General features: G+C 42.4%; 1 protein-coding gene across 1 annotated transcript in view; it reads left to right on the top strand.

Annotated features, from left to right (window-relative positions):
* NLRC4 (NLR family CARD domain containing 4) overlaps positions 1–25,661 on the top strand; it is a 40,863-nt gene that overhangs the window by 6,040 nt on the left and 9,162 nt on the right. The window contains exons 2-8 of the mRNA XM_007971009.3: positions 1,501–1,616; positions 5,098–5,358; positions 6,151–8,145; positions 16,325–16,417; positions 19,166–19,336; positions 21,129–21,221; positions 21,902–22,069. Coding sequence (XP_007969200.2) covers position 1,616; positions 5,098–5,358; positions 6,151–8,145; positions 16,325–16,417; positions 19,166–19,336; positions 21,129–21,221; positions 21,902–22,069 — 2,782 coding nt within the window. The 5' untranslated portion in view covers positions 1,501–1,615. The remainder of the gene's footprint in view (positions 1–1,500; positions 1,617–5,097; positions 5,359–6,150; positions 8,146–16,324; positions 16,418–19,165; positions 19,337–21,128; positions 21,222–21,901; positions 22,070–25,661) is intronic.

Genomic DNA, 25,661 nt, shown 5'->3' with positions numbered 1-25,661 from the left:
CCCAAATGTTGCATTTCCCAAGACCACCCTGGCCTGCCACACCGTCATCCTATGCGTATAAAAATCCCAGAGACCCTAGCAGGCAGATACACAAGCAGCTGGACGTCAAGAGGACACTGAAGGGCGAATGCTGGCGGAAGAGCACACAACAGACCCTGGCACGCCAGCAGGGCATCCGCCAGAGGAAGGACGCGGAGTTTGGTGGGGAGTGTTGGAGAAGAGTCGGTGGCAGTCTGACTCCAGGGAAAAACCATCTCCCTTCTGGCTACCCCATCTGCTGACAGCTTCTTCCAGTCAATAAAACCTTGCACTCTTTCTCCAAGACCACGTGTGATCCAATTCCTCCAGTACACCAAGGCAAGAACCCCAAGGCAAGAACCCCGGAATACAGAAAACCCTCTGTCCTTGCAATAAGGCAGGGGTCTAACTGAGCGAACACAAGCCGCCTACGGACAGCTAAACCGAAAGAGCACCCTGTAACACACACCCACTGGGGCTTCAGGAGCTGTAAACATTCACCACTAGACACTGCCGTGGGATTGGAACCCCACAGTCTGCCCATCTGTATGCTCCCCTAGAGGTCTGAGCAGCGGGCACTGAAGAAGCGTGCCACACCCCCATCGTACGCCCTGCAAAGGAGACAAGAGAACATTTCCCCTTTCCATACTCCCCGGTCTCATCCTCTCACCTGCAAGGCGTTTTACATCCTCACCTCCACCTCCACCCCAACCCAACTACCTCGCCTCATCTTACTTATCCTTTTTTTTTTTTTCCTTTTTGAGGCACAGTCTGTTTTTTCCTTTTTGAGGCACAGTCTCGCTCCGTCTGCCAGGCTGGAGTGCAGTGGCACTATCTCGGCTAACTGCAACCTCCGTCTCCCGGGCTTAAGTGATTCTCCTGCCTCAGCCTTCTGAAGAGCTGGGATTACAGGCGTGTGCCACCAGGCCCAGCTAACTTTTGTATTTTAGTAGAGATGGGGATTCACCATGTTGATCATGCTGGTCTCGAACTCCTTACCTCAGGTGATCCGCCTGCCTTGACCTCCCACAGCGCCCGGTCCTACTTATCCTTTAAGACCAGCTTCATGTGCTGTCTCCTCCATGAAAACTTCCTCCCTGGATGATTCCAGTCCGTATACTCTTTCTTGGAAATACCGGAGAGAACAGAGAGAACGTACCCTCTGCACCATTCATGTTGACACTTATACCGTCTTTTAACATTTAATTCCAAGTTGCCTTCTTGGCTCTGAACAGCAGAAACGAGAAGAAACTTTGAAGAGAAGGGCAAAGTTCCAGTTGAGCACAGTTTAGAGCTCTAGGCCAGGAGTCCAGACGCCTGGGTTCTCTTTAGGGCTTGGCCATGAATAGCCAGTGGCTTTGAGCAAGTTTTTATCTGGTTTGAGTCACCATTTTCTTATCTATGAAAAGCAGGGCATTACTTAGTTAATTGCACCAGCCCCTCTGCCTGATAGTCTCTGGTTCTGTTTTGTTTGTTTTACAGAATGAAGAGTAGTTTTATAGAAAAAAGAGGACAATATTGGGATCACCTTTGACCTGTCCATTTGGAAATATTTTCTATTGAGTTATAGAAAGGTGGGAAGCTTTCATTTAGAACAAGTAAGTATATGAGAAATAACATCTGCCTGGTTATAGTGTCTGCTACCAAATACTGATGATGTTGAATGGAAAATCAATTCACGGCTTCCTCTGACCAGTCATATGTGGAATTACCGATAAATATTCTTCTGTCGTTTTAGGAATTCAGTTGCAAATATGGTAACCTGTGATAAAAGACAGAACCATAGACAGGATAGGACTTACACAAAGAGTGACCAGGTGTATGTTTCAAAGTGTTCTCATCATCTGTTCAGCCAGACAGCAGAGAGCTACACACATCAAGCTCATTGTGAAGAAGCATGGTGTAGATCTAAGTGGCAACCAAAATGTAGCTCTTTCCACTTCAACAATTGGGTGTAGACCTGCGCTGTCTAGTATATTAGTAGTAGCCACTAGCCCCCTGTGGCTATTTAAAGGTTAATTTAAATAAAATAAAATAAAATTTAAACTTCAGTTGCACAGTCACTGTAGCCAGATTTCAAGTACTCAGTAGTCAGATGTGACTAATGACTACCATATTGTATAATGCGGATATAGAACATGTTCATTATCACAGAACGTTCTATTAAAAGGCATTGGTCTAGATAAAGAGATATTCTGAAAAGAATGAATAATGAATGAATAAATGTGCAGCATTTTTTCCACCTAATTACTTGATAAGGAAGGAGTATGATGGTCTACATACAAGGATATATAACATAGTACAATAATACCTTACTGTTTTATATATATATATATTTTTGTGTGTGTGTGTGTGTGTGTGTGTGTGTGAGAGACAGACTCTCGCTCTGTAGCCCAGGCTGGAGTGCAGTGGTGTGATCTCGGCTCACTGCAACCTCCACCTCCTGGGTTCAAGCAATGCTCCTGCCTCAGCCTCCTGAGTAGCTGGGACCACAGGCGAGTGCCACCATGCCCAGCTAATTTTTTGTATTTTTAGTAAGGGTGAGGTTTCACCATATTAGCCAGGCTGGTCTCGATCTCCTGACCTCGTGATCCACCCGCCTTGGCCTCCCAAAGTGCTGGGATTACAGGCGTGAGCTACCACCCTCAGCCACTTTTCCAATTTTGAGACATTTTTGTGTATGAGAGTTATGTGACTTATTCAATATAATGAGTCTTTTAAATAATTAGTCTTTTAAATAACATGTCTTCATTTTATAGGTGAAGAAATGCAGTCTTAGGAAGGCTAGGCTGTGAGCTTGTGTGTGTGGGTCTCTAAGCCTTTCTGAGGCTTCCTTTCTTTTTTTTTTTTTCCCAAGACGGAGTTTTGCTCTTGTTGCCCAGGCTGGACTGCAATGGCGAGATCTCGGCTCACCGCAACCTCCACCTCCCAGGTTCAAGTGATTCGCCTGCTTCAGCCTCCCAAGTAGCTGGGATTACAGGCATGCGCCACCACGCCTGGCTAATTTTGTATTTTTAGTAGAGACAGGGTTTCTCCATGTTGGTCAGGCTAGTCTTGAACTCCCGACCTCAGATAATCCACCCACCTCAACCTTCCAAAGTGCTGAGATTACAGGCATGAGTCACCGCATCCAGCTGAGGCTGTATTTCTTTAGCTCTAAACTGAAGATCACAATGGGACACAGACTTAGAGGTTACTTCCATAGGGATGATGTAGAAGCTAGAGAACAGATGAGACCCCAGAAGGAAAGAGATGGGACTGTCTTGCAGGACATGTAGACAGGGAATATGCCGGCTGAGGTCAGCAGTAGAGCTCTGCAATGGTGAGAAAGGACAGCTGGGATGGGGTCCTGGTGCTTGGAGTGATTGATGGTGCATTTCAGGCCAGAGAGGTTCTGGGGTCTTTGAGAGAAGCACATTCCCTCTCTGATCAATCAACACAGGTTTGAAAGCCAGGAGCGGCCAGGCACGGTGGCTCATGCCTGTAATCCCAACACTTTGGGAGGCTGAGGCGGGCGGATCACCTGAGGTCAGGAGTTCGAGACCAGCCTGACCAACATACAGAAATCTCATCTCTACTAAAAATACAAAATTAGCTTGGCGTGGTGGTGCATGCCTGTAATCCCAGCTACTTGGGAGACTGTGGCAGGAGAATCACTTGAACCCAGGAGGCGGAGGTTGTGGTAAGCTGAGATCGCACCACTGCACTCCAGCCTGGGCAATAAGAGCGAAACTTCATCAAAAAAACAAAAACAAAACAAAACAAAACAAAAAAACCAGAAGCAGCCTAGCCCAGGAAGAAATCTATTGCAGACGGTGTCTGAGAGTTAAAAACCAGGAAGACATTTCTCCAAGCTGTCACAAACATAGCATGGGCACAGTGCCTGGGTACAGTGTGGTCTGCCTTTCAGAATTAGATATTGCAGAGTCAGACACAAAAAGGACACAACTATCCTCAAGACCAGGCGGGAGAGCTTACATTGGATAAAAATCAATGTTTTGATGTGATACTCTTCAGAAAAGACCAAAGTCTGTGAGAGATAAAATGTGCTCTTCCTTTGTAGGGTTATACCTGAATAAAGGCTAAAAATAGTAGCTATCATATATTGAGTTATAACTTTGTACGAGATACTATACATGAATTCCTAAGTTAAATACTGTTCTCCACACCATTGTACGGATGAGGAATCCCTGGTGTGCTGGAGCTGGTTCTTACTGTGATGTGAAACCTGATTATTGAATTTTCAGGATTTTGTTAGCCAGTTGACATACACTGTTAGTTTGAAATAGGCCATGGTAGGAATATTTATACCACGGGGATTGGTGAATGCTACAAATTAGGGCCTTTACTCCTAGAAGGCCAGTTTGTGAAACCGTTTAGCAGCACATAACTTTTTTTGTTGTTGTTGAGATGGAGTTTTACTCTTGTTGGGCTGGAGTGCAGTGGCACAATCTTGGCTCACTGCAACCTCCACCTCCCAGGTTCAAGTGATTCTCCTGCCTCAGCCTCCCGAGTAGCTAAGACTACAGGCATGCGCCACCACACCTGGCTAATTTTGCATTTTTAGTAGAGACAGGGTTTCTCCATGTGGTCAGGCTGGTCTCACACTACCGACCTCTGGTGATCCACCCGCCTCGGCCTCCCAAAGTGCTGGAATTACAGGCGTGAGCCACCGTTCCCAGTCAGCAGCACAGAATTGAAATAGACTCAAAGAGGCTTAGTGACTTGCCAAAGTCATACAGATGGTAGCAAGTGGCAGATCCTAGGCCAGTGCTGTTATTCTAAAGCCAACGGTCTTACCACTACGACCTCGATGGGGACTGTCTTATATTGGAGGGACAAGATAACACACCTTACTTCATCACCAAAGCAAAACCATCTTGCTCATCAATGACTCTGGGTTTAGAACTGCTTTGCAGAGCATTTCTTAAAGGCCTGGAATTCAAGCATTTGGCATCTCCATAACTCAGGAGATGCCCACAGGAAAAAAACGCATGGCCCTAATGCTCTGGAGACAGATGCTGACATGCACATTATATATAAACAAATAAATATATATATTTCTCCCCATCTCCTCAGTGAATTTCATAAAGGACAATAGCCGAGCCCTTATTCAAAGAATGGGAATGACTGTTGTAAAGCAAATTACAGATGACCTATTTGCATGGAATGTTCTGAATTACGGAGAAGTATGCAACATTTGCTGCGAGAAGGTGGAGCAGGATGCTGCGAGAGGGATCATTCACATGATTTTGAAAAAGGGTTCAGAGGCCTGTAACCTCTTTCTTAAATCCCTTGAGGAATGGAACTATCCTCTATTTCAGGACTTGAATGGACAAAGTAAGTATCATTTAGTTTTGCATCTGTTTCTGCAAATAGCGTGAATGGCAGAGCCTCTGCTTTTCCTCTTCTTCATATCACCTGGCAGTGGCCTTTGATTCCTGCTAAGGAAAAGCTTAGATGATTTTAGGAAAAATTCATAGTAGATCAATTGATGGTGAAGCCAAACAACCCCAGGGCCAGGGAATAAATGACTGAGTATAGTGTCACTGCAAGATAAAACAGGACAATGAGTGTACTAGTTAAGCTGCCAATGCAGCGGTGGTTCTCAGCGTTCCCTGCTTGGATGAGATCTACCTATGGGAGAGAGGCCCAGCTGACTACCTACCATGTCCAGGCCTCCTGGTAAAGACAGCCTGACTGACACAAGAGCACGATTCTATTTTTCATGAAATATGAATTCAGTTTTTATTTTTTTTAATTAGTAAATAAGGTCATGACAGATTTTACTTAGAGTGAAGGCCTAATATGCTGACAGTTACCCCAACCATCTTTCTCTGCCAAATTCTTTACTTTCCTTAACCCATACACAAGCTCCTCCCTTTTCCAGCCAGCTGCTATAAGATTTGGTTGTGGAAAGGAGGAAACAGAAAGCAAAAAAGGGAGTGGGGTAAAGGATGCCGGGGAAACGGGGAGCAGACAGAACCCTTTGTGTCCGTTCGGAACTGGGAAAGGACATTACGTTCACCAATGGCAGATTCTCAGCCTCACCTCCTTATTCATCCTCCTGAACTCTAGGTTTTGAGGAGACACAGAATTGGGTCCTCTTTAACATCACCTCTTCTCTAATAGGTCTTTTCCATCGGATATCAGAAGGAGACTTGGACGATGTGGCTCAGGATTTAAAGGACTGGTACCATACCCCATCTTTTCTGAACTTCTATCCCCTTGGTGAAGATATTGACATTATTTTTAGCCTGAAAAGCACCTTCACAGAACCTGTCCTGTGGAGGAAGGACCAACACCATCACCGCGTGGAGCAGCTGACCCTGAACGGCCTCCTGCAGGCTCTTCAGAGCCCCTGCATCATTGAAGGGGAATCTGGCAAAGGGAAGTCCACTCTGCTGCAGCGAATTGCCATGCTCTGGGGCTCCGGAAAGTGCGAGGCTCTGACCAAGTTCAAATTCGTCTTCTTCATCCGTCTCAGCAGGGCCCAGGGCGGACTTTTTGAAACCCTCTGTGATCAGGTCTTGGATATACCAGGCACAATCAGGAAGCAGACATTCATGGCCATGCTGCTGAAGCTACGGCAGAGGGTTCTTTTTCTTCTTGATGGCTACAATGAATTCAAGCCCCAGAACTGCCCAGAAATCGAAGCCCTGATAAAGGAAAACCACCGCTTCAAGAACATGGTCATCGTGACCACCACCACTGAGTGCCTGAGGCACATACGGCAGTTTGGTGCCCTGATTGCTGAGGTGGGGGATATGACAGAAGACAGCGCGCAGGCTCTCATCCGAGAAGTGCTGATCGAGGAGCTTGCCGAAGGCTTGTTGCTCCAAATTCAGAAATCCAGGTGCTTGAGGAATCTCATGAAGACCCCTCTCTTTGTGGTCATCACTTGTGCAATCCAGATGGGTGAAAGTGAGTTCCACTCTCACACACAAACAACACTGTTCCATACCTTCTATGATCTGTTGATACAGAAAAACAAACACAAACATAAAGGTGTGACTGCAAGTGACTTCATTCGGAGCCTGGACCACTGTGGAGACCTAGCTCTGGAGGGTGTGTTCTCCCACAAGTTTGATTTCAAACTGGAGGATGTGTCCAGCGTGAATGAGGAAGTCCTGCTGACAACTGGGCTCCTCTGTAAATATACGGCTCAAAGGTTCAAGCCAAAGTATAAATTCTTTCACAAGTCATTCCAGGAGTACACAGCAGGACGAAGACTCAGCAGTTTATTGACGTCTCGTGAGCCAGAGGAGGTGACCAAGGGGAATGGTTACTTGCAGAAAATGGTTTCCATTTCGGACATTACATCCACGTATAGCAGCCTGCTCCGGTACACCTGTGGGTCATCTGTGGAAGCCACCAGGGCTGTTATGAAGCACCTCGCAGCAGTGTATCAACATGGCTGCCTTCTCGGGCTTTCCATCACCAAGAGGCCTCTCTGGAGACAGGAATCTTTGCAAAGTGTGAAAAACACCACTGAGCAAGAAATTCTGAAAGCCATAAACATCAGTTCCTTTGTAGAGTGTGGCATCCATTTATATCATGAGAGTACATCCAAATCAGCCCTGAGCCAAGAATTTGAAGCTTTCTTTCAAGGTAAAAGCTTATATATCAATTCAGAGAACATCCCCGATTACTTATTTGACTTCTTTGAACACTTGCCCAATTGTGCAAGTGCTCTGGACTTCATTAAACTGGACTTCTATGGGGGAGCTATGGCTTCATGGGACAAGGCTGCAGAAGACACAGGCACAATCCACATGGAAGAGGCCCCAGAAACCTACATTCCCAGCAGGGCTGTATCTCTGTTCTTCAACTGGAAGCAGGAATTCAGGACTCTGGAGGTCACACTCCGGGATTTCAGCAAGTTGAATAAGAAAGATATCAAGTATCTGGAAAAAATATTCAGCTCTGCCACAAGCCTCAGGCTGCAAATAAAGAGATGTGCTGGTGTGGCTGGAAGCCTCAGTTTGGTCCTGAGTACCTGTAAGAACATTTATTCTCTCATGCTGGAAGCCAGTCCCCTCACCATAGAAGATGAGCAGCATATCACGTCTGTAACAAACCTGAAAACCTTGAGTATTCACGACCTACAGAATCAACGGTTGCCGGGTATTGTAAATATCAGTGGTTTGTGCTATGTTCACTTAAAAAAAAAAATAGTGTATACATTTGGAAAAGGAGAGAGGAGACTTTATTTCTTCTAAAGGGTTACAGCCTGCAAGGTGGCCATCCCGCAGGCTGGGAAACATGCCTCTAACCAAGACCACAGACAGGCACCTCGAAGGAGGGGTTGGGGTAGACGCTTTATGTTGAATGGGTTGGCTAAACATACATATTCAACAGATTACAGGAGGAGCTATGAATATTCCTGAAGGTGGTCTTGACGCATGCCTATTGAATAAACATGCATGTAACATACAACCCAAGTTCACTTTGGGGTGGAGATTTAGCATTTAAATCAAGCTTATCCAACCTGCAGCCCATGGACTGCACGTGGCCCAAGACGGCTTTGAATGTGGCCCAGAACAAATTCATAAACTTTTTTTTTTTTTTTTTTTGAGACAGAATCTCGCTCTGTCGCCCAGGCTGGAGTGCAGTGGCCGGATCTCAGCTCACTGCAAGCTCCGCCTCCCGGGTTTACGCCATTCTCCTGCCTCAGCCTCCCGAGTAGCTGGGACTACAGGCACCCACCACCTTGCCCGGCTAGTTGTTTGTATTTTTTAGTAGAGACGGGGTTTCACCATGTTAGCCAGGATGGTCTCGATCTCCTGACCTCGTGATCCACCCGTCTTGGCCTCCCAAAGTGCTGGGATTACAGGCTTGAGCCACCGCGCCCGGCCCATTCATAAACCTTTTAAAAACATTATGAGGTTTTTTTTTGCAAATTTTTTTTTTTTTTTTTTTTAGTTCATCAACTATCATTAGCGTTAGTGTATTTTATGTGTAGCCCAATACAATTCTTCTTCCAATGTGGCCCAGGGAAACCAAAAGATTGTACATCCCTTTAAATGATTTAAATGTATTACAATAGGCCTATACTTCAGAGGTTCTTTTCAGAACACAAAGGTAAGCAGGTACGCAATCTCTGTAAACCAGCCAGAACCAGTCTGTGGTTGGTGGTCCTCTGATCAGGAGAGAGTTACTGAAATCACTCTCTTCTCCAATCAAAGCTGTAGTTATGGCAGGTGGAACAGGGATTGTTAGCATTTGTGAGCTGGATGAGTTGCGAATTGTTTAATATTCACAACTGTCAATAGTGCTTGTCTTGAGACCAATGCATGTTTAGCTACCAACGAAGAAAAATCTGTGGTGGTTACGGCACAGTTTATTCTTTAAAAAAAATTTTTTTTCAAGGTAGGTCTTGCTCTGTCACCCAGGTGGGAGTGCAGTGGTGCAATCACAGTTCATTGCAGCCTCAAACTCCTGGGCTCAGTCGATCCTCATTGTTTGTTTTTTTTTTTTGAGAGACGAGGTCTCACTATGTTGCCCAGGCTGGTCTTGAACTCCTGGGCTCAAGCAATTCTACTGCCTCCACCTTCCAAACTGTTGGGATTACAGGCATGAGCCACGATGCCCAGCCTAGGACAGTTTATTCTTTAAGTGTAGAGCTGCGTGACTTAGCCTTTGCCTGGCATGGTCTTATGTCCTATTTATAACTTGGTATTTTATTGCCATAAAAAGTCTGTTCTGTTAGTCTTATGATCTCTATGTTAACAGTAATGCTGATGAGTTGTGTTCAAACCACAAAAGAGAGGGAGTATGATGATGTGTGTTTGACCTCCCATCCTGTCATGGCCAGGTCCTTTGTTTAAGTTTTTTTCTGGGGTCCCCTTAGCCCAGAGGGGATGCATTCCATTGGTGCAGGGGGGCCTAGGATTTTTAGTTTACAGCTATAATCAAGCCTGGCTGGAAATAATAGCCAGGAATACTGTGAAAATGTTAGATATATAGTTTTGCTTTATTTATTTATCTATTATTTATTTTTATAGATATGGGGGTTCAAGTGCAGTTTTTTTACATTGATATATTTCGTGGTGGTGAAATCTGAGCTTTGAGTGTAACCACCATTATCAGTTAGATAATTTCTCATCCCTTGCCTCCCTCTCACCCTCCCACCTTTCCAAGTCTCCATGTCTATTCCGCTTTCTATCTCCACGTGTACACATTATTTAGCTCCCACTTGTAAGTGAGTACATACGGTATTTGACTTTCCGTTTCTGAGTTATCTCACTTAAGATAATGGCCGCCGGTTCCATCAATAAGGTTGCTGCAAAAGACATGATTTCATTTTTATTAGTTTTGTTTTAAATTTTCTAGTAGTTTCTGCTAGGTATCAGGACTTGAAAGGAAGGTAGAAGGGCAGTGGAGAGAGGTCCATGCTGGGCGAAAGTTGTCAGATTGGGAGCCATAGGGAAGATTCCCAGAGCTGTAGTCTGATTGGAAAGATATAGATACACACACCTACATATATACATATATGTATGTGTTTAAATATCTTTGAAATATTTTTATTAAAAATATAAATATATTAAAAATATTTTTATTAAAAATATATTGAGAGGCTGAGGCAGGTGGATCCCCTGAAGTCGGGAGTTTGAGACCAGTCTGACCAACATGGAGAAACCCCGTCTCTACTAAAAATACAAAATTAGCCGGGCGTGGTGGCGCATGCCTGTAATCCCAGCTACTGGGGAGGCTGAGGCAGGAGAATCACTTGAACCCGGGAGGTGGAGGTTGCGGTGAGCCAAGATCGTGCCATTACACTCCAGCCTGGGCAAGAAGAGTGAAACTCTGTCTCAAAAAAAGAAAAGAAAAGAAAAAAAAAAAAAATATATATATATATATATGCAGGTTAAGCTTGTCTTCAGCAAATCCTTCTGCGAGCACCCCCATCTTTACCAATACCCAGTCCTCCCCTGCCAAGTGACACCCTGCCCTACTTCAAGTCTTGGAGGAAATCCAGCCTGTAAATTAATCACCTGCAGGAGTTAGTAGCTAATTGTGTTACAAGATTCTCATCTGGGAAATTGTAGAAGATACCCAGCCCCATTCCCACCCTAACTATTGTTTACTTAGTTGGGGCCAGGCCAGGTGACTCACACCAGCAATTCCAACACTTTGGGAGGCCAAGGCAGAGGATTACTTGAGATCAGTCTGGGCACAATAGGAAGACCCTGTCTCTACCAAAAATTAATCATCTGGGCGTGATGGTGCATGCCTGTAATCCCAGATACTCTAGAGGCTGAGGTGGGAGGATCACTTGAACCGAGGAATTTTCAGGCTGCAGCAAGGTATGATCATACCAGTGCCTGGGCAACAGAGCAAGACCCTATCTCAAAAAAGAAAAGAAAAAAAAGAATGAATGATAGAAGACTTGGGGAATGTTGTCTAACATGATGAAATTCCAGATTTTAGACTTCAGACACAGATATGTGAGGGCAATCTTTCTGGGTGAAGGGGATACTTCCCCAAATTCCGAATAACACTAAAGGAGAATGCCTGCCCTACCTGTGTAGACCAGTCTGGTTGCCCAGAACAGGAATGCTATGTGGTGTGAAGCTATGAGAAGAAGGAACCTTGTTCTAATTAACTGTAACAGTCTGGGGTTAGTTTCAGACACAAGCAATTTCCCACCTAGCTCTGCCTTGCTTGTCACCCTGCAGAGAAATTTTCTGTCATTTTGAGATTCTAGAATTTTTTTTACAGATAATCTTTGAAACCTCCTCCTTAATGCGGGAATCCCTTCTGTAAGATTTTGGATGTCACGAAGACTTTATTAGACTACCTTCTGTGTCAGGAAGCTCACCATCTACTCATGACAACTATTCTTTTATACTGATCTTGTAAAGTGATCACCTGTGTACTGAATTTGGCCTACATGGTGTTTAGAATTATTTTGTAATGTTTGCCATTTAAAAAATTATTTACTTTATTTAACTATTATTATTTTTTTGAGACAGGGTCTCACTCTGTCACCCAGGCTGGAGTGCAGTGGCACAATCTTGGCTCATTGCAACCTCTGCCTCCTGGATACAAGCAAGTCTCCTGCCTCAGAATCCCAAGTAGCTGGGATTACAGGCGCACGCCACCACACCTGGCTAATTTTTGTATTTTTAGTACAGACTTGGTTTCACCATGTTGGCCAGGCTGGTTTCAAACTCCCAATCTCAGGTGATCCACCCGCCTCGGCTTCCCAAAGTGCTGGGATTACAGGTGTGAGCCACTGTGCCCGGCCCTCCTTCTTTTTTGTAGAGACAAGGTCTCTCTATGTTGCTGAGGCCGGTCGTGAACTCCTGGGCTCAAGTGATCCTCCCCCTCAGCCTCGCAAACTGCTAGGATTATAGGTATGAGCCACTGCACCCAGCCAGTTTTAGAAGGATGTTTTTTGTGGGGTTTGCAGGAGAGGGTGTTGTAGATTCCTTGACATTTTTATTGTAGACAATCATGTTATCTTTGAAAAGAATGATTTTAAATTCTTCCCTTCCAATTTGTATTCCTTTTATTTTATTTTTATTTTTTGCCTTATTTCACTGACTAGGACGTGCAGTACAATGTTGAACAGGGGTGGTAGGAATGAACATCTTGTCTTGTTCCTGACCTTAGGGAGAAAGCATTCAGACTTTCACTGCTAAGTATAATGTTAAATGTAGTTTTCTTGTAGATGTCTTTTATCAAGTTGCTGAGAATTTTTTTTGTCATGAATAGATGATGGATTGTATTAAAGGTGTTTTCTGTATCCATTTATATGATCATGTCATTTTACATGAATGGACGTTGGATTGTTTTTATAAAATTATTTTTAAATTATTTTTGAGGCAGGGTCTTGTTCTATCACCCAGGCTGGTGTGCAGGGGCATGATCATAGCTCACTGTAGCCTTGACTTCCTGGGCTCAACAGATCCGCCCGCCTCAGCCTCTTGACTAGCTGGGACCACAAGTGTGCACTATCACATCTGGTTAATTTTTAAATTTTTTGTAGAGATGAGTTCTCACTATGTTGCCCAGGCTGGTCTCGGACTCCTGTGCTCAAGAGACTTTCCTGCCTGGGCCTCCCAAAGTGTTGGGATTACAGGTGTGAGCCACCCAGCCTGGATGTTGGATTATGTTACATGTGTTTTCTGCATCAATTTATAGGATCATGTAGTTTTTCTTTTAGACTGCCAATATAATGAATTATATGGATTGATGTCCAAATATTGAGCATCCTGCATTCCCTATATGAAACCCATTTGGAGGTGGTGTAATATTCTTTTTTTTTTTTTTTGAGACGTAATCTTGCTCTGTCACCAGGCTGAGTACAGTGGTGCGATCTTGGCTCACTGCAACCTCCGCCTCCCGGGTTCAAGTGATTCTTCTGCCTCAGCCTCCCAAGTAGCTGGGACTACAGGCACATGCCACCATGCCCAGCTAATTTTTGTATTTTTAGTAGAGACGGGGTTTCACCATGTTGGCCAGGCTGGTCTCGAACTCCTGACCTCGTGATCCACCTACCTTGGCCTCCAGAGTGCTGGGATTACAGGTGTGAGCCACCACACCTGCCATAATATTCTTTTATGCATGACTGAATTCCATTTGCTATTTTGTTGAAGATTTTTGATTCTATATTCATGAATGATATTGGTCTAAAGTTTAATTTCCTTTCTTTCTTTCTTTTCGAGACAGGGTCTTACTCTGTCACCAGGGCTAGAGTGCAGTAGTGCGATCTCAGATCACTGCAACCTCCGTCTCCTGGGTTCAAGTGATTCTCCTGCCTCAGCCTCCAGAGTAGCTGGGATTACAGGAGCCTGCCACTAGGCCCAGCTAATTTTTTGTATTTTTAGTAGTGATGGGGTTTCACCATGTTGGCCAGGCTGGTCTCAAACTCCTGACCTAGTGATTCGCCTGCCTTGCCCTCCCAAAGTGCTGGAATTACAGGCGTGAGCCACCACGGCTGCTATAATATTCTTTTATGCATGACTGAATTCCATTTGCTATTTTGTTGAAGATTTTTGATTCTATATTCATGAATGATATTGGTCTAAAGTTTAATTTTCTTTCTTTCTTTCTTTTCGAGATGGGGTCTCACTCTGTTACCAGGGCTGGAGTGCAGTGGCACAGTCTCAGCTCACTGCAACCTCTGTCTCCTGGGTTCAAGCGATTCTCTTGCCTCAGCCTCCAGAGTAGCTGGGATTACAGGAGCCTGCCACTACGCCCAGCTAATTGTTTGTATTTTCAGTAGAGACGGGGTTTCACCATGTTGACCAGGCTGGTCTCAAACTCCTGACCTCGTGATTCGCCTGCCTTGCCCTCCCAAAGTGCTGGGATTACAGGCGTGAGCCACCTCACCCAGCCTCAATTTTCTTTCTTTTTCTTTTCCCTCCTTCCCTCCCTCCTTTCTCTCTCTATTCTGTCCCTCTCACTTTCTTTCTTTCATTAAAGACAGTGTCTCATTCTGTCACCAAGGCTGGAGTACAGTGGTGTGATCACAGTTCATTGCAATCTTGAACTCCTGGACTCAAGCGATTATCTTGCCTCAGTCTCCTGAGTAGCCAGGACTACTCACACCTGCCACCACACCTGGGTAATTTAAAAAATATTTTGTAGGGATAGGGTCTGGATATATTGCCCAGGCTGGTCTTGAACTCCTGGCCTCAGGTGATCCTCCTACCTCTGCCCCCAAAGCACAGGGGTTATAGGAGTGAGCCACTGTGCCTGGCCTAAATTTTTTTCTTCTACATCTTTGTCTGCTTTTCATATCCAGCTAATGATGGCTTCATAAAATAAGTTGGGAATTGTTCTTTGTACTTCTATTTTCTGGAAGTGATTGTGTAGAATTGATATTATTTCTTCTTTAAATGTGTGGTAGATATGAAGGCAGTTGAAGAAGGAAAAAAATGAAAATGTGTGGCAGAATTTGCAAGCGAACATATCTGTGCCTGCAGGTTTCTTTTTTGGGAAATTTTAGATTACAAATCCAATTTCTTTAATAGCTATAAGGCTATTCCGGTTACCTATTCCATATCTCACGACTATTGGTAGTTTGCGGTTTTCAAAAAATTGGGCAATTTCATATATGTTGTCAAATTTATGTGTGTAGATTTGTTTATATTATTCTCTAATTGTCCTTTTAATATCTGCAGTGTGTGTAGTGATATCCCCTTTTTTGTTTCTGATATTGGTAATCTGTGTCTTCTTTTGTCAGTCTTGGTAGAAATTTTCTAATTTTATTGATCTTTTCAAAGATCCAACTTTTAGCTTCATTGCTTTTTTTCTATTGTTTACATTTATAATTTTGATTTCTGGGCTGGGCATGGTGGCTCACGCCTGTAATCCTAGCACTTTAGGAGGCTGAGGCCAAAGGATCGCTTGTGCTCAGGAGTCCGAGACCAGCCTGGGCAACATAGTAAGATCTTGTCTCTGTTTTTAATTTTTATAATAAAGATGTAATAATTTTGATTTCCACCCTTATCTTTATTAGTTTATTTCTTCTTTCCTTTATTTTGCTCTCTTTTCTGTAATTTCTTTTTTTTTTTTTTGAGACAGAGTCTCACTCTGTAGCCCAGGCTGGAGTGCAGTGGCCGGATCTCGGCTCACTGCAAGCTCCGCCTCCCGCGTTCACGCCATTCTTCTGCCTCAGCCTCCTGAGTAGCTGGGACTACAGGCGCCCGCCACCTCGCCCAACTAATTTTTGGTATTTTTAGTAGAGACGGGGTTTCATTGCGTTAGCCAGGATGTCTCCATCTCCTGACCTTGTGATCCGCCCGCCTCGGCCTCCCAAAGTGCTGAAATTACAGGCGTGAGCCACCGCGCCGGCCTGTAATTTCTTAAGTAGTATGCCTCAGTTGTTGATTTGAGACCTTTCCTCATTTCTAATATAAGTATGCAACGCTGTAAATATCCCTGTAAACACTGTGTTAGCTGAAGATTTTTTTTTTCTTTTCACCCCTTTGTGAGTGGAGAGCTGCAGATTTTGAAGTTTTGTTCTTATTTTTAAAAATATTTTTCAAAATATTGTCAAATTTTCCTTGAGTCTTCTTTAACGCATAATTATTTAAAAGTGTGTTGTTTAATTTTCAAGTGTTTAGAAATTTCCCTGTTATCTGGGAAATCATTTGGAGAACATGCTTACAGTGAAGTACAATGCCCATTTCTTATAAAAAGTATGTTTTTATGTCTATTTCATGAGCATTTTTGGCTCATGGCGATCATTAAAATCTTTTGATTGGTAACAAAAATGACAGTAATAGTAAATGACATAGTAAATAGCAAATATCCGCTGAACAGAATCTAATCTTCTTTCTTTTGACAGGTGGTCTGACTGACAGATTGAGTAATTTGAAGAACCTTACAAAGCTCATAATGGATAACATTAAGATGAATGAAGAAGATGCTATAAAACTAGGTCAGATTTCTGTTCTCATATGTGTATTAATGTGAGTTTGATAATAAGAGGAGTTAACTTCAGGCTGTGACACTGGCTGTGTCTGCACAAGGCAAGGATGTTTTTATGTACTTATGGCTACATTGGTTTCCCTAGACATTTTCCCTACTGCCATTACAATCCTTTTATCTCATTGTATTCAAATTGTACAACACTAGATGGTAACCCTTTTGGGAAGACAGCCCATGACGTGTTTTTAATTTCCCTCTCCCTGGCTCATTGGCTGTTTTTATTTAATGCATAGAAACAATATTTTAAAGTTTATAGTATGGTTTCATAATTGCATAGAAACAATATTTTAAAGTTTATACTATGATTTCATAATTAAGTAAAATTTCATAAATGAAATAGGACACAGGAAACAATGTGAATCGAGAAAACTTTGGGGGAAGCATGCTTTCATTCTACACTAGAGATTGTGTTTCCCCAATCAAAAAAATGAAAAGGAAAAGGAAACTTCAGGAACACAAGCAGAACACATGGCTTACCACAGGGAACCAGGCCCTCCAGGCCAGGGAGGATTCCTGTTAAAGCTGCTTTCCTTGAATGTCCCTGTTTCCTCGTGTGTTAGATTTTTTTTTTTTTTTTGGCTCTTTTTTTCCCTAGTTGAGTCCTCACTAAAAGGCTCCTCTCTTCCCTTCACCTTGTTCTTTCTTATTCTGCTTCCCGCCAAAAGACAACTCTGTCCTATAATCAAAACATGGCTGAAGCCTGGGCATGGTGGATCATGCCTATAATTCCAGCACTCTGGGAGGCCAAGGCGGGTGGATCACCTGAGTTCAGGAGTTCAAGACCAGCCTGGCCAACATGGTGAAACCCCATATCTACTAAAAATACAAAAATTAGCTGGGCATGGTGGTATGCACCTATAATCCCAGCTACTTGGGAGGCTGAGGCAGGATAATCACTTGAACCCAGGAGGAGGAGGTTGCAGTGAGCTGAGATTGCTCTGCTGCACTCCAGCCTGGACGACAGAGAGAGACTCCATCTCGAAACAAAAACACAAAAGCAAAACATGGCTGACTTCTTTTCCTTATATGGCCTACGTGAGAATAATCAAATTAATTCAGTGTTCAATAAACATTTATTGCATGTGTATAAATTACACAGAAAATCAGAGCTGGAAGAGGATTGAGAGCATCTAATTCAACTCATTCATTTCACAGAAAACTCCACTGGAACCTAAAATAGCTTATTGACTTGCTCAAGATACTACCAACTGGCAGAAAGAGGTCAAAAAGTACCTCTCTAGGACAGCCTGCTTCTGCTATTAAGGAATCAAAATATGAACTTGACTAAACCAGTCTAATTATATTAGTAATAATTTACTCTTTATTAAAGAGTTACTGTGCTATAGATTAGACACTAGCCTAGACAGTTTTATATACTTCATTCCACTGAATCCCCACAACAGTCCTAGTACACAGATATAATGATCCCTAAAGCTTAAGCTAAAAGATTGAATAACTTGTCCAAGTTTATAATTATTAAGTAGGGGATCCAGGAACTGACTGCAAAGCTCATGCTCACAACCTCCAACCTGTATGTACTCCCATGACAACAGTGAACATTTATTGAACATTTATTGAGCACTTACTATGTGCCACATTAAATATGTTACATACATTATCTGCAACCTTCCTGAAAGCTCTGCAAGATTGATATTATTAGAATCATATATTTCTTTTCTTTTTTTTTTTTCTGAGGCAGAGTCTCGCTCTGTTGCCCAGGCTGGAGTGCAGTAGCGAGATCGCAGCTCACTGCAACCTCTGCCTCCTGGGTTCAAGCGATTCTAATGCCTCAACCTCCCGAGTAGCTGAGATTACAGGTGTGCACCATCACGCCCAGCTAATTTTTGTATTTTTAGTAGAGATGGGGTTCTGCCATGTTGGCCAGGCTGGTCTCGAACTCCTGACCTCAGGTGATCTGCCCACCACTACCTCTCATAGTGCTGGGATTACAGGTGTGAGCCACCATGCCTGGCCATTAAAATCATGTATTTCTTTCCTGTAGGCTACAGTACCATCAAGATAAGGCAATATTTTAATGACACAAAGTAAGGCCTAACCAATCCTAAACTGCACATTAGCTTTAGACCTAAGAATGGGGGACATTTCAGAATGTTTCCAATTGTACTGTTGATATAAGGTAAATCTTTCTTCTGGTTAAATACACTGCAGTGGATGTGGTCTTCATTCTAAAGTATCAGGTGGGACTTGTGGTCTTCATTCTAAAGCATCAGGCAGGCCCCATATCATGAGTCCCAGGCAAGACTTTTGAGGCTGTGAACAGTTGCACTAGAAGCACTCCAAGGACCAAGTCCCCATGCTACCCCCCTGAACTCAGCCCCCCGCTGTTTAAGATTTTTGAGAAGATTGAAAGGAGAGTGCTCTAGAAGACTTCATCCATCTAAAGAATTATCGTAAGAGTATACATTGATGCCCATTAAAAAGACTACAAATTTACGATAGTGTTTCTCATGCTACTAAGAGAATAACCTCCATATAAGTGATTTTTGTGTGGTCCAAGAGACTGGAAAGTGAGAGTTGAAAGAAGAACAGCTCTCTGACTCTTTGTAGCTTAAGGTTGCTGCAGGAAGAACATGGGAAGGTCTCTGCACAATTATTCTTTGCTTTCTTTTCAGTTCATTAATCTATGCTTAAATTGAATTAACTTGGTATCCTAATGCATTCCTTTCTCTTTTTTCAGCTGAAGGCCTGAAAAATCTGAAGAAGATGTGTTTATTTCGTTTGACCCACTTGTCTGACATTGGAGAGGGAATGGATTACATAGTCAAGTCTCTGTCAAGTGAACCCTGTGACCTTGAAGAAATTCAATTAGTCTCCTGCTGCTTGTCGGCAAATGCAGTGAAAATCCTAGGTAACTGTTGCTTCCATTAACTGAATGAGGACAGTATAACAGAACATGTGATACTATTATACTAATTCACACTAAATGTCTCAAATGGAAATTTAATTTTAAGGAAAACTGGAAAAGATAATAAAAACTTCTGGATAATAAGCAGATTGTTTTTAATGATTTTTCTCCATATTGGAATTAAAATCAACTATTGATGGATAATAGGGGAGAATTTCAGAATAATTGAAGATGTAACTTTTAGAGAAAGTGAAAAGGAAGAAAATAAGAAATAGGTGCTTGAAACTTGCCACACAACCTGTCATATAATTTACTGCCTAATAAACATTTAAATGAATGGATAAATGATTGAGAAGTGAGAGATAAAGATTTTCTTAAATGATCTCAAGCCTCTAATTCCTACCCATTGCCCTGTTAAGATGAAGTTAATGTGCATTAATGTGACAATTGAGTCTTCTGAGTTTCCAAAGGGATGCATATCAAGTATGGGGAAACTTACTGCATATTTCTGGATAAACTATACATGTGTAATTCAGACATATTTTAAAATTTAGATTTTGGAAAAGAGTGGTATAATCTTTTTAAAGTTAAACTATATAACTCTGGGAGTCTCTAAAGATAACTAAGGAAGCCATTTGTATACTAATATAAAGTTACAGCTAGAGAAACCCACAGTTGAAAAAGGCTAGACAAGTACTGGGAATATGAGCACAATGAGCACATGCCTTTATTTCTCTGCTTACTGCTGGGCAGAGACAGGCTTAGAACTGGAAATCGCAAATGTACTCTTTTAAAGAGAAGTTCAGCAGGTTTTTTATTGTAGAGCACACAACCCAGAAGATACTTTAAGAAAAGGGCTCATATGATTGATTAAAAATAATAATAGCCAATATTATAACAAGAGTACATATTCATGAAAAACTTGTCTGATTTTTTTAAAAAGGAGATTTTTCTAGCCTTGATAGAAAAAACTTCACCTAGATTAAGCAAGAGTGATAATATGTGAAGAAAAGAACTAAGCAATTCTTAGCTAGACTGGTACCATTATATAATTCATGTTTGCATACAAAATAGTTTTCCATTACCTCAACATATTTATGTCTTTGTTATTCAAATACATCTTTTGTACATAGCATAAAACTGGGTCTTGCTTAAAAAAAAAGTTCTGATTATCTGATTATCTCTGCCTTTTAATTGGAGTGTTTAGTCCATTAAGATTTAATGTAATTGTTGATATGGATAAATCTGAATCTGCCATTTTGCTATTTGTTTTCTTTTTTCTCATCTTTTTTTTTTTACTAGGTTTTTATTATTAACATCACAACAATTATGTCAATAAAATCATCTCAGTTGAGGTACACAAAACCAGCTCATTTCATTTTTGTTGTTGTTGTTCCTGTTTCTCCTGCATGATTAAGGACATTTTATAATTGAGGCAACGTTACATTTTATCTGGTCCAACTACCTCATTCTATAGAGGAAGACATTGAGGCTTAGAGATTTTTCCATGATGACATAACAACTACATCCCATGCTGCTTTAGGCTTTACGTGACCTGGAATTTATTAATCAGAACCTAGGACCAATGACTATTTGCCCATTTGGTCATAAACATGGGATTTGGGGGTTATGCCTATGCCAGTGCCTTTGGAAATAATTAAAATAACCAAGGCAAGTTATGATTTGCATTACCATTAGCAGAAAAGATAAGAACTCAGAATTATTCTAAGGATACTTCAAAATACATTTATATTTACCTGAAAACTTTTTTATTTTGGATTACTTTTTTCCCCAGCTCAGAATCTTCACAATTTGGTCAAACTGAGCATTCTTGATTTATCAGAAAATTACCTGGAAAAAGATGGAAAAGAAGCTCTACATGAACTGAGTAAGAATGACAATTCAGCCAAAATCAGATGCTTGAATATGTGTACTGGGTAGTCGAAATACATGGCCTGGGCCCTGAGGTCTTTTATACCCATGTGTGCCTTACTAGATGCACCCTCCTTAGGAAAATCATTTAGGCCTTTCCTAAACTGCCCTTAACAAACACAGGCCCATGTCTTTTAAGTCACCAGTTTACATATGCTCACTGCACTTTGAGGCGGGATCCCACCTGCTTTCCTCCTTTGAGGAGGCAACTGTCAGAGTAGCTGATGTGCAAGACAAATTTGCTTAAGGAATTGGTGATATGGATTTTTAGGTGTGACAGTGATATGTGATTATGGTTAAAAGAAAAAAAAAGGAAAGAACTGATTCATACTGTCCATGATTTGCTTTAGAATAATACTGGGGGAATTAGGTCAGGATTAAGCAAGATTGCCCATGATTTAATGTTTTTGAAAGGTGACTTATTAGTATATATAGTTTCATTATATTCTTCTGCATAATGTTTGTATAAGCTTGAACACTTTCCATAAAAATAACCAAAAATTAAGTAGATTCTCATTGCAGATTGAGTAGGCTACAGAGCCACCAAACATAACGATCATTCCTTCCCCAACATCCCTTCGTTCTTCCTCAGTTTTGAGATCATCCAGTCCCTGAACTGCTCTTTGTTTCTTCCAGTTGACAGGCTGAACGTGCTAGAACAGCTCACTGCACTGATGCTGCCCTGGGGCTGTGATGTGCAAGGCAGCCTGACCAGCCTGTTGAAACATTTGGAGGAGGTCCCACAACTCGTCAAGCTTGGGTTGAAAAACTGGAGACTCACAGATACAGAGATTAGAATTTTAGGTAGGTACACAAATATCGAGCCAAGATAAATGGATTTGGCCCTTAAAAAGTTCTTGAGTTGGCTTTGCTTATTTTGCCCCCTTATTTTATTTTGCTTCCTCTTTTTTTAAAAATATAAGTATGTCTAAGGAATTCATTCATGTTAGAGTAAGAAGACTTAAAACACCGGCCTTCCTTCAGGTTGTAAGCCCTTTACCTACAGAATTAAATGGAAAGCATTCACAGTATCCAATAAGATGTATTATATTAGTCATAGTTCTTACTAGCCTTAACTTTCTGAAATTCAGCAACGCCCCTCCCTCCAATATCAGGAAATATTTTCAAGTTACTTATTGGGTATTCAACACTATATATAAAGGTGAATGTAGCTGTATCTAAATAGAGTCACAAAATATCTTTAAATAACTGTAATATTATCCAGAAACAAATAGATCTATATAAATGACTGAAGACACCACCAACCTCAGGCAGTTGATGAAAGAAGCCCTCATACTATCTGCATTAGTTTTCAATCTGTGCATAACATATGGCCTCAAAACATAATGGCTTAAAACAATAACCATTATCTCACAGTTTCTGTGGTTCAGGAACTTGGGAGTTCAGCAGGTTAGCTCTGGCTTGACCTCTCTCATGAGAGGGGCTGCTGGAGGATGTCCTTCCAAGGTAACTTCTCACATGGTTGGCAAGTTAACACTGGCTGTTGGCTGGAGGCCTCACTTCCTCATCACTAGACCTCTTCACAGGCTGTGAGTGTCCGCACAGCACGGCAGCCCACTCATTTCTGGTCACTTCTGACATATCCCACTGGTTGCACAAGTTATTCCAATCCAGCATATGGAAACATGAATACAAAGAGGTCAGGCTCATCAGGGTCAACTTGGAGGCTATCATACTAAAGCCAAGGACTTATGAAGACAGCCTCTATCACCTTCATTTCTCTTACAGATTGTCTAGAATGTGTTTAGTTTATGTAACATACAATTTATTATTTAAACTTTTTTTTTGTTTTTTGTTTTTTTTAGACGGAGTCTCGCTCTGTCGCCCAGGCTGTAGTGCAGTGGTGCGATCTTGGCTCACTGCAAGCTCCGCCTCCTGGGTTCAGGCCATTCTCCTGCCTCAGCCTCCCGAGTAGCTGGGACCACAAACGCCTGCCACCACGCCTGGCTAATTTTTTTTTTTTTTTTTTTTGTATTTTTAGTAGAGACGGGGTTTTACCGTGTTAGCCAGGATGGTCTCCATTTCCTGACCTCATGATCCATCCGCCTCGGCTTCCCAAAGTGCTGGGATTACAGGTGTGAGCCACCGTGCCTGGCCACATTTAAACTGTTTTTAAGTGTAAAAGCTTTGTGGCATTAAGTACATTCATATTATTGTGCCACCATCACAACATCCATCTCCAGAGCTTCTTCATCTTCCCCAACTAAAATTCTGTACGCATTAAACATTAACTCCCATCTGCTGCTCTTTTTAGAACCTTCTTTCCTGGAGATTCGTACCTAAGTCCTTAGGCTGCCCGAGGGTTTGCCTTCCTAATGGTGCTTCAAGTTCTGGATCTTTCCTTCCTTTAATTCCTAACTTCACTTCCATCCACTCCTTCAACCCATTAACTCACATCATTCTGGTGTCATTCCTTCAGGCCCTTCCTCTATTTTAGGTTATATTAGAGTCAGGTGGCTTCTGTGACAGGCTAATTAGCTAGCTGATAAATAATCCCTCTTAGGTAACCTCATACCTTAAGTGAGTTGGAAAGGATGTGTCTTTTCCAAGAGGCCCTTAGAGAATATATAGATTTAGAATTCATGTTGGGGAGGCGTTTTTAGGTTGAGGTTTTTTAGCATCCTTTAAATCTTTAGGTAGCTGCCTACTTTGTCCACTCCCAAGGCTGGCCATTGAGACCAGAGAAGGAGATGGTGTGCTTAATGAAATAAAAACTGAGCTAGGCAATAATTTGTAATTTGACTTTATTTTTATTTATTTGTTGAGACGGAGTCTCGCACTGTCTCCCAGGCTGGAGTGCAGTGGCTTGATCTTGGCTCACTGCAAGCTCTGCCTCCCCGGTTCAAGTGATTCTCCTGCCTCAGCCTAGTAGCTGGGATTACAGGCATGCTCCACCACCTGGCTGATTGTTGTATTTTTAGTAGAGATGGGCTTTTGCCATGATGGCCAGGCTGGTCTCAAACTCCTGACCTCAAGTCATCCACCAGCCTCGGCCTCCCAAAGTGCTGGGATTACAGGCAAGAGCCTCACCAGGCCCTCAGTTTTTTTAAAAAAAGAATTTGTGAACCGGGCATAGTAGCTTACACCTGTAATCCCTGTGCTTTGGGAGGCTGGGGTGGGAGGACTGCTTGCGGCCAGGGGCTCAAGAGCAGCCTGAGCAACACAGGCAGACCCCGTCTGTACAAAATACTTTTTAAAAAAATTTGGCCGGGCGCGGGGGCTCAAGCCTGTAATCCCAGCACTTTGGGAGCCCGCGGCGGGCGGATCACGAGGTCAGGAGATTAGGACCATCCTGGCTAACACGGTGAAACCCCGTCTCTACTAAATATACACAAAATTAGCCGGGCGTGGTGGCAGGCGCCCAGCTACTCCGGAGGCTGAGGCAGGAGAATGGCCTGAACCCGGGAGGCGGAGCTTGCAGTGAGCCGAGATGGCGCCACTGCACTCCAGCCTGGTCGACAGAGCGCGACTCTGTCTCAAAACAAACAAAAAAAATTAGCTGGGAGTGTTGGCACATGCCTGTAGTCCTAGCAATTTAGCAGACTGAGGAGGGAGACAATCCCTTAAGCCCAGGAGGTTAAGGTTGTTGTGAGCTATGCTCGTGCCACTGCACTCCAGCCTGGGTGACAGAGTAAGACCCTGTCTCTTAAAAAAGAAAAAAAAAAAAAGGCAATTCAGTAAGAAGATATAATCATTATATACACACACACACACATACTATACCCACACATATATATACACACACATACATGTATATACACACAGACTACACACACACACACACACACATATATGCCCCCAACACTGGAGAACCTACATATATAAAGCAAATATTGTTAGAGCTAAAGAGAGACATACAACCCAATACAACAATAGCTGGAGACTCAACACCCCATTTACAGCATTGGACAGATCTCCCAGACAGAGAATCAACAAAGAAACATCAGACTTAATCTGTACTATACACCAAATGGACCTATGAGATATTTATAGAGCATTTCTTCCAACAGCTGCAGAATACACATTCTTCTCCTTAGCACATGGATTATTCTCAAGGATAGACCACATGTTAGGCCACAAAATAAGTCTTAAAAAATCGCCCCACATTGAAATCTGATTCAAATATCTTCTTTTACCATAATAGAATAAAACTAGAAACCAATAACCAGAGGAACTTTGGAAACTATACAAACATATGGAAATTAAACAGTATGCTCTGGAATGACAAGTGTGCCAATGAAGAAATTCAGAAGGAAATTGAAAAATTTCTTGAAATAGGCTGGGTGTGGTGGCTCATGACTATAATCCCAGCACTTTGAGAGGCCAAGGTGGGAGGACTGCTTGAGCCCAGAAGTTTGAAACCAGCCTGGGCAAT

This window comes from Chlorocebus sabaeus, chromosome 14, assembly GCF_047675955.1.
Source record: "Chlorocebus sabaeus isolate Y175 chromosome 14, mChlSab1.0.hap1, whole genome shotgun sequence".
Classification (NCBI taxonomy): Eukaryota; Metazoa; Chordata; class Mammalia; order Primates; family Cercopithecidae; genus Chlorocebus; species Chlorocebus sabaeus.
This window is presented reverse-complemented; position numbering and strand designations above follow the sequence as displayed.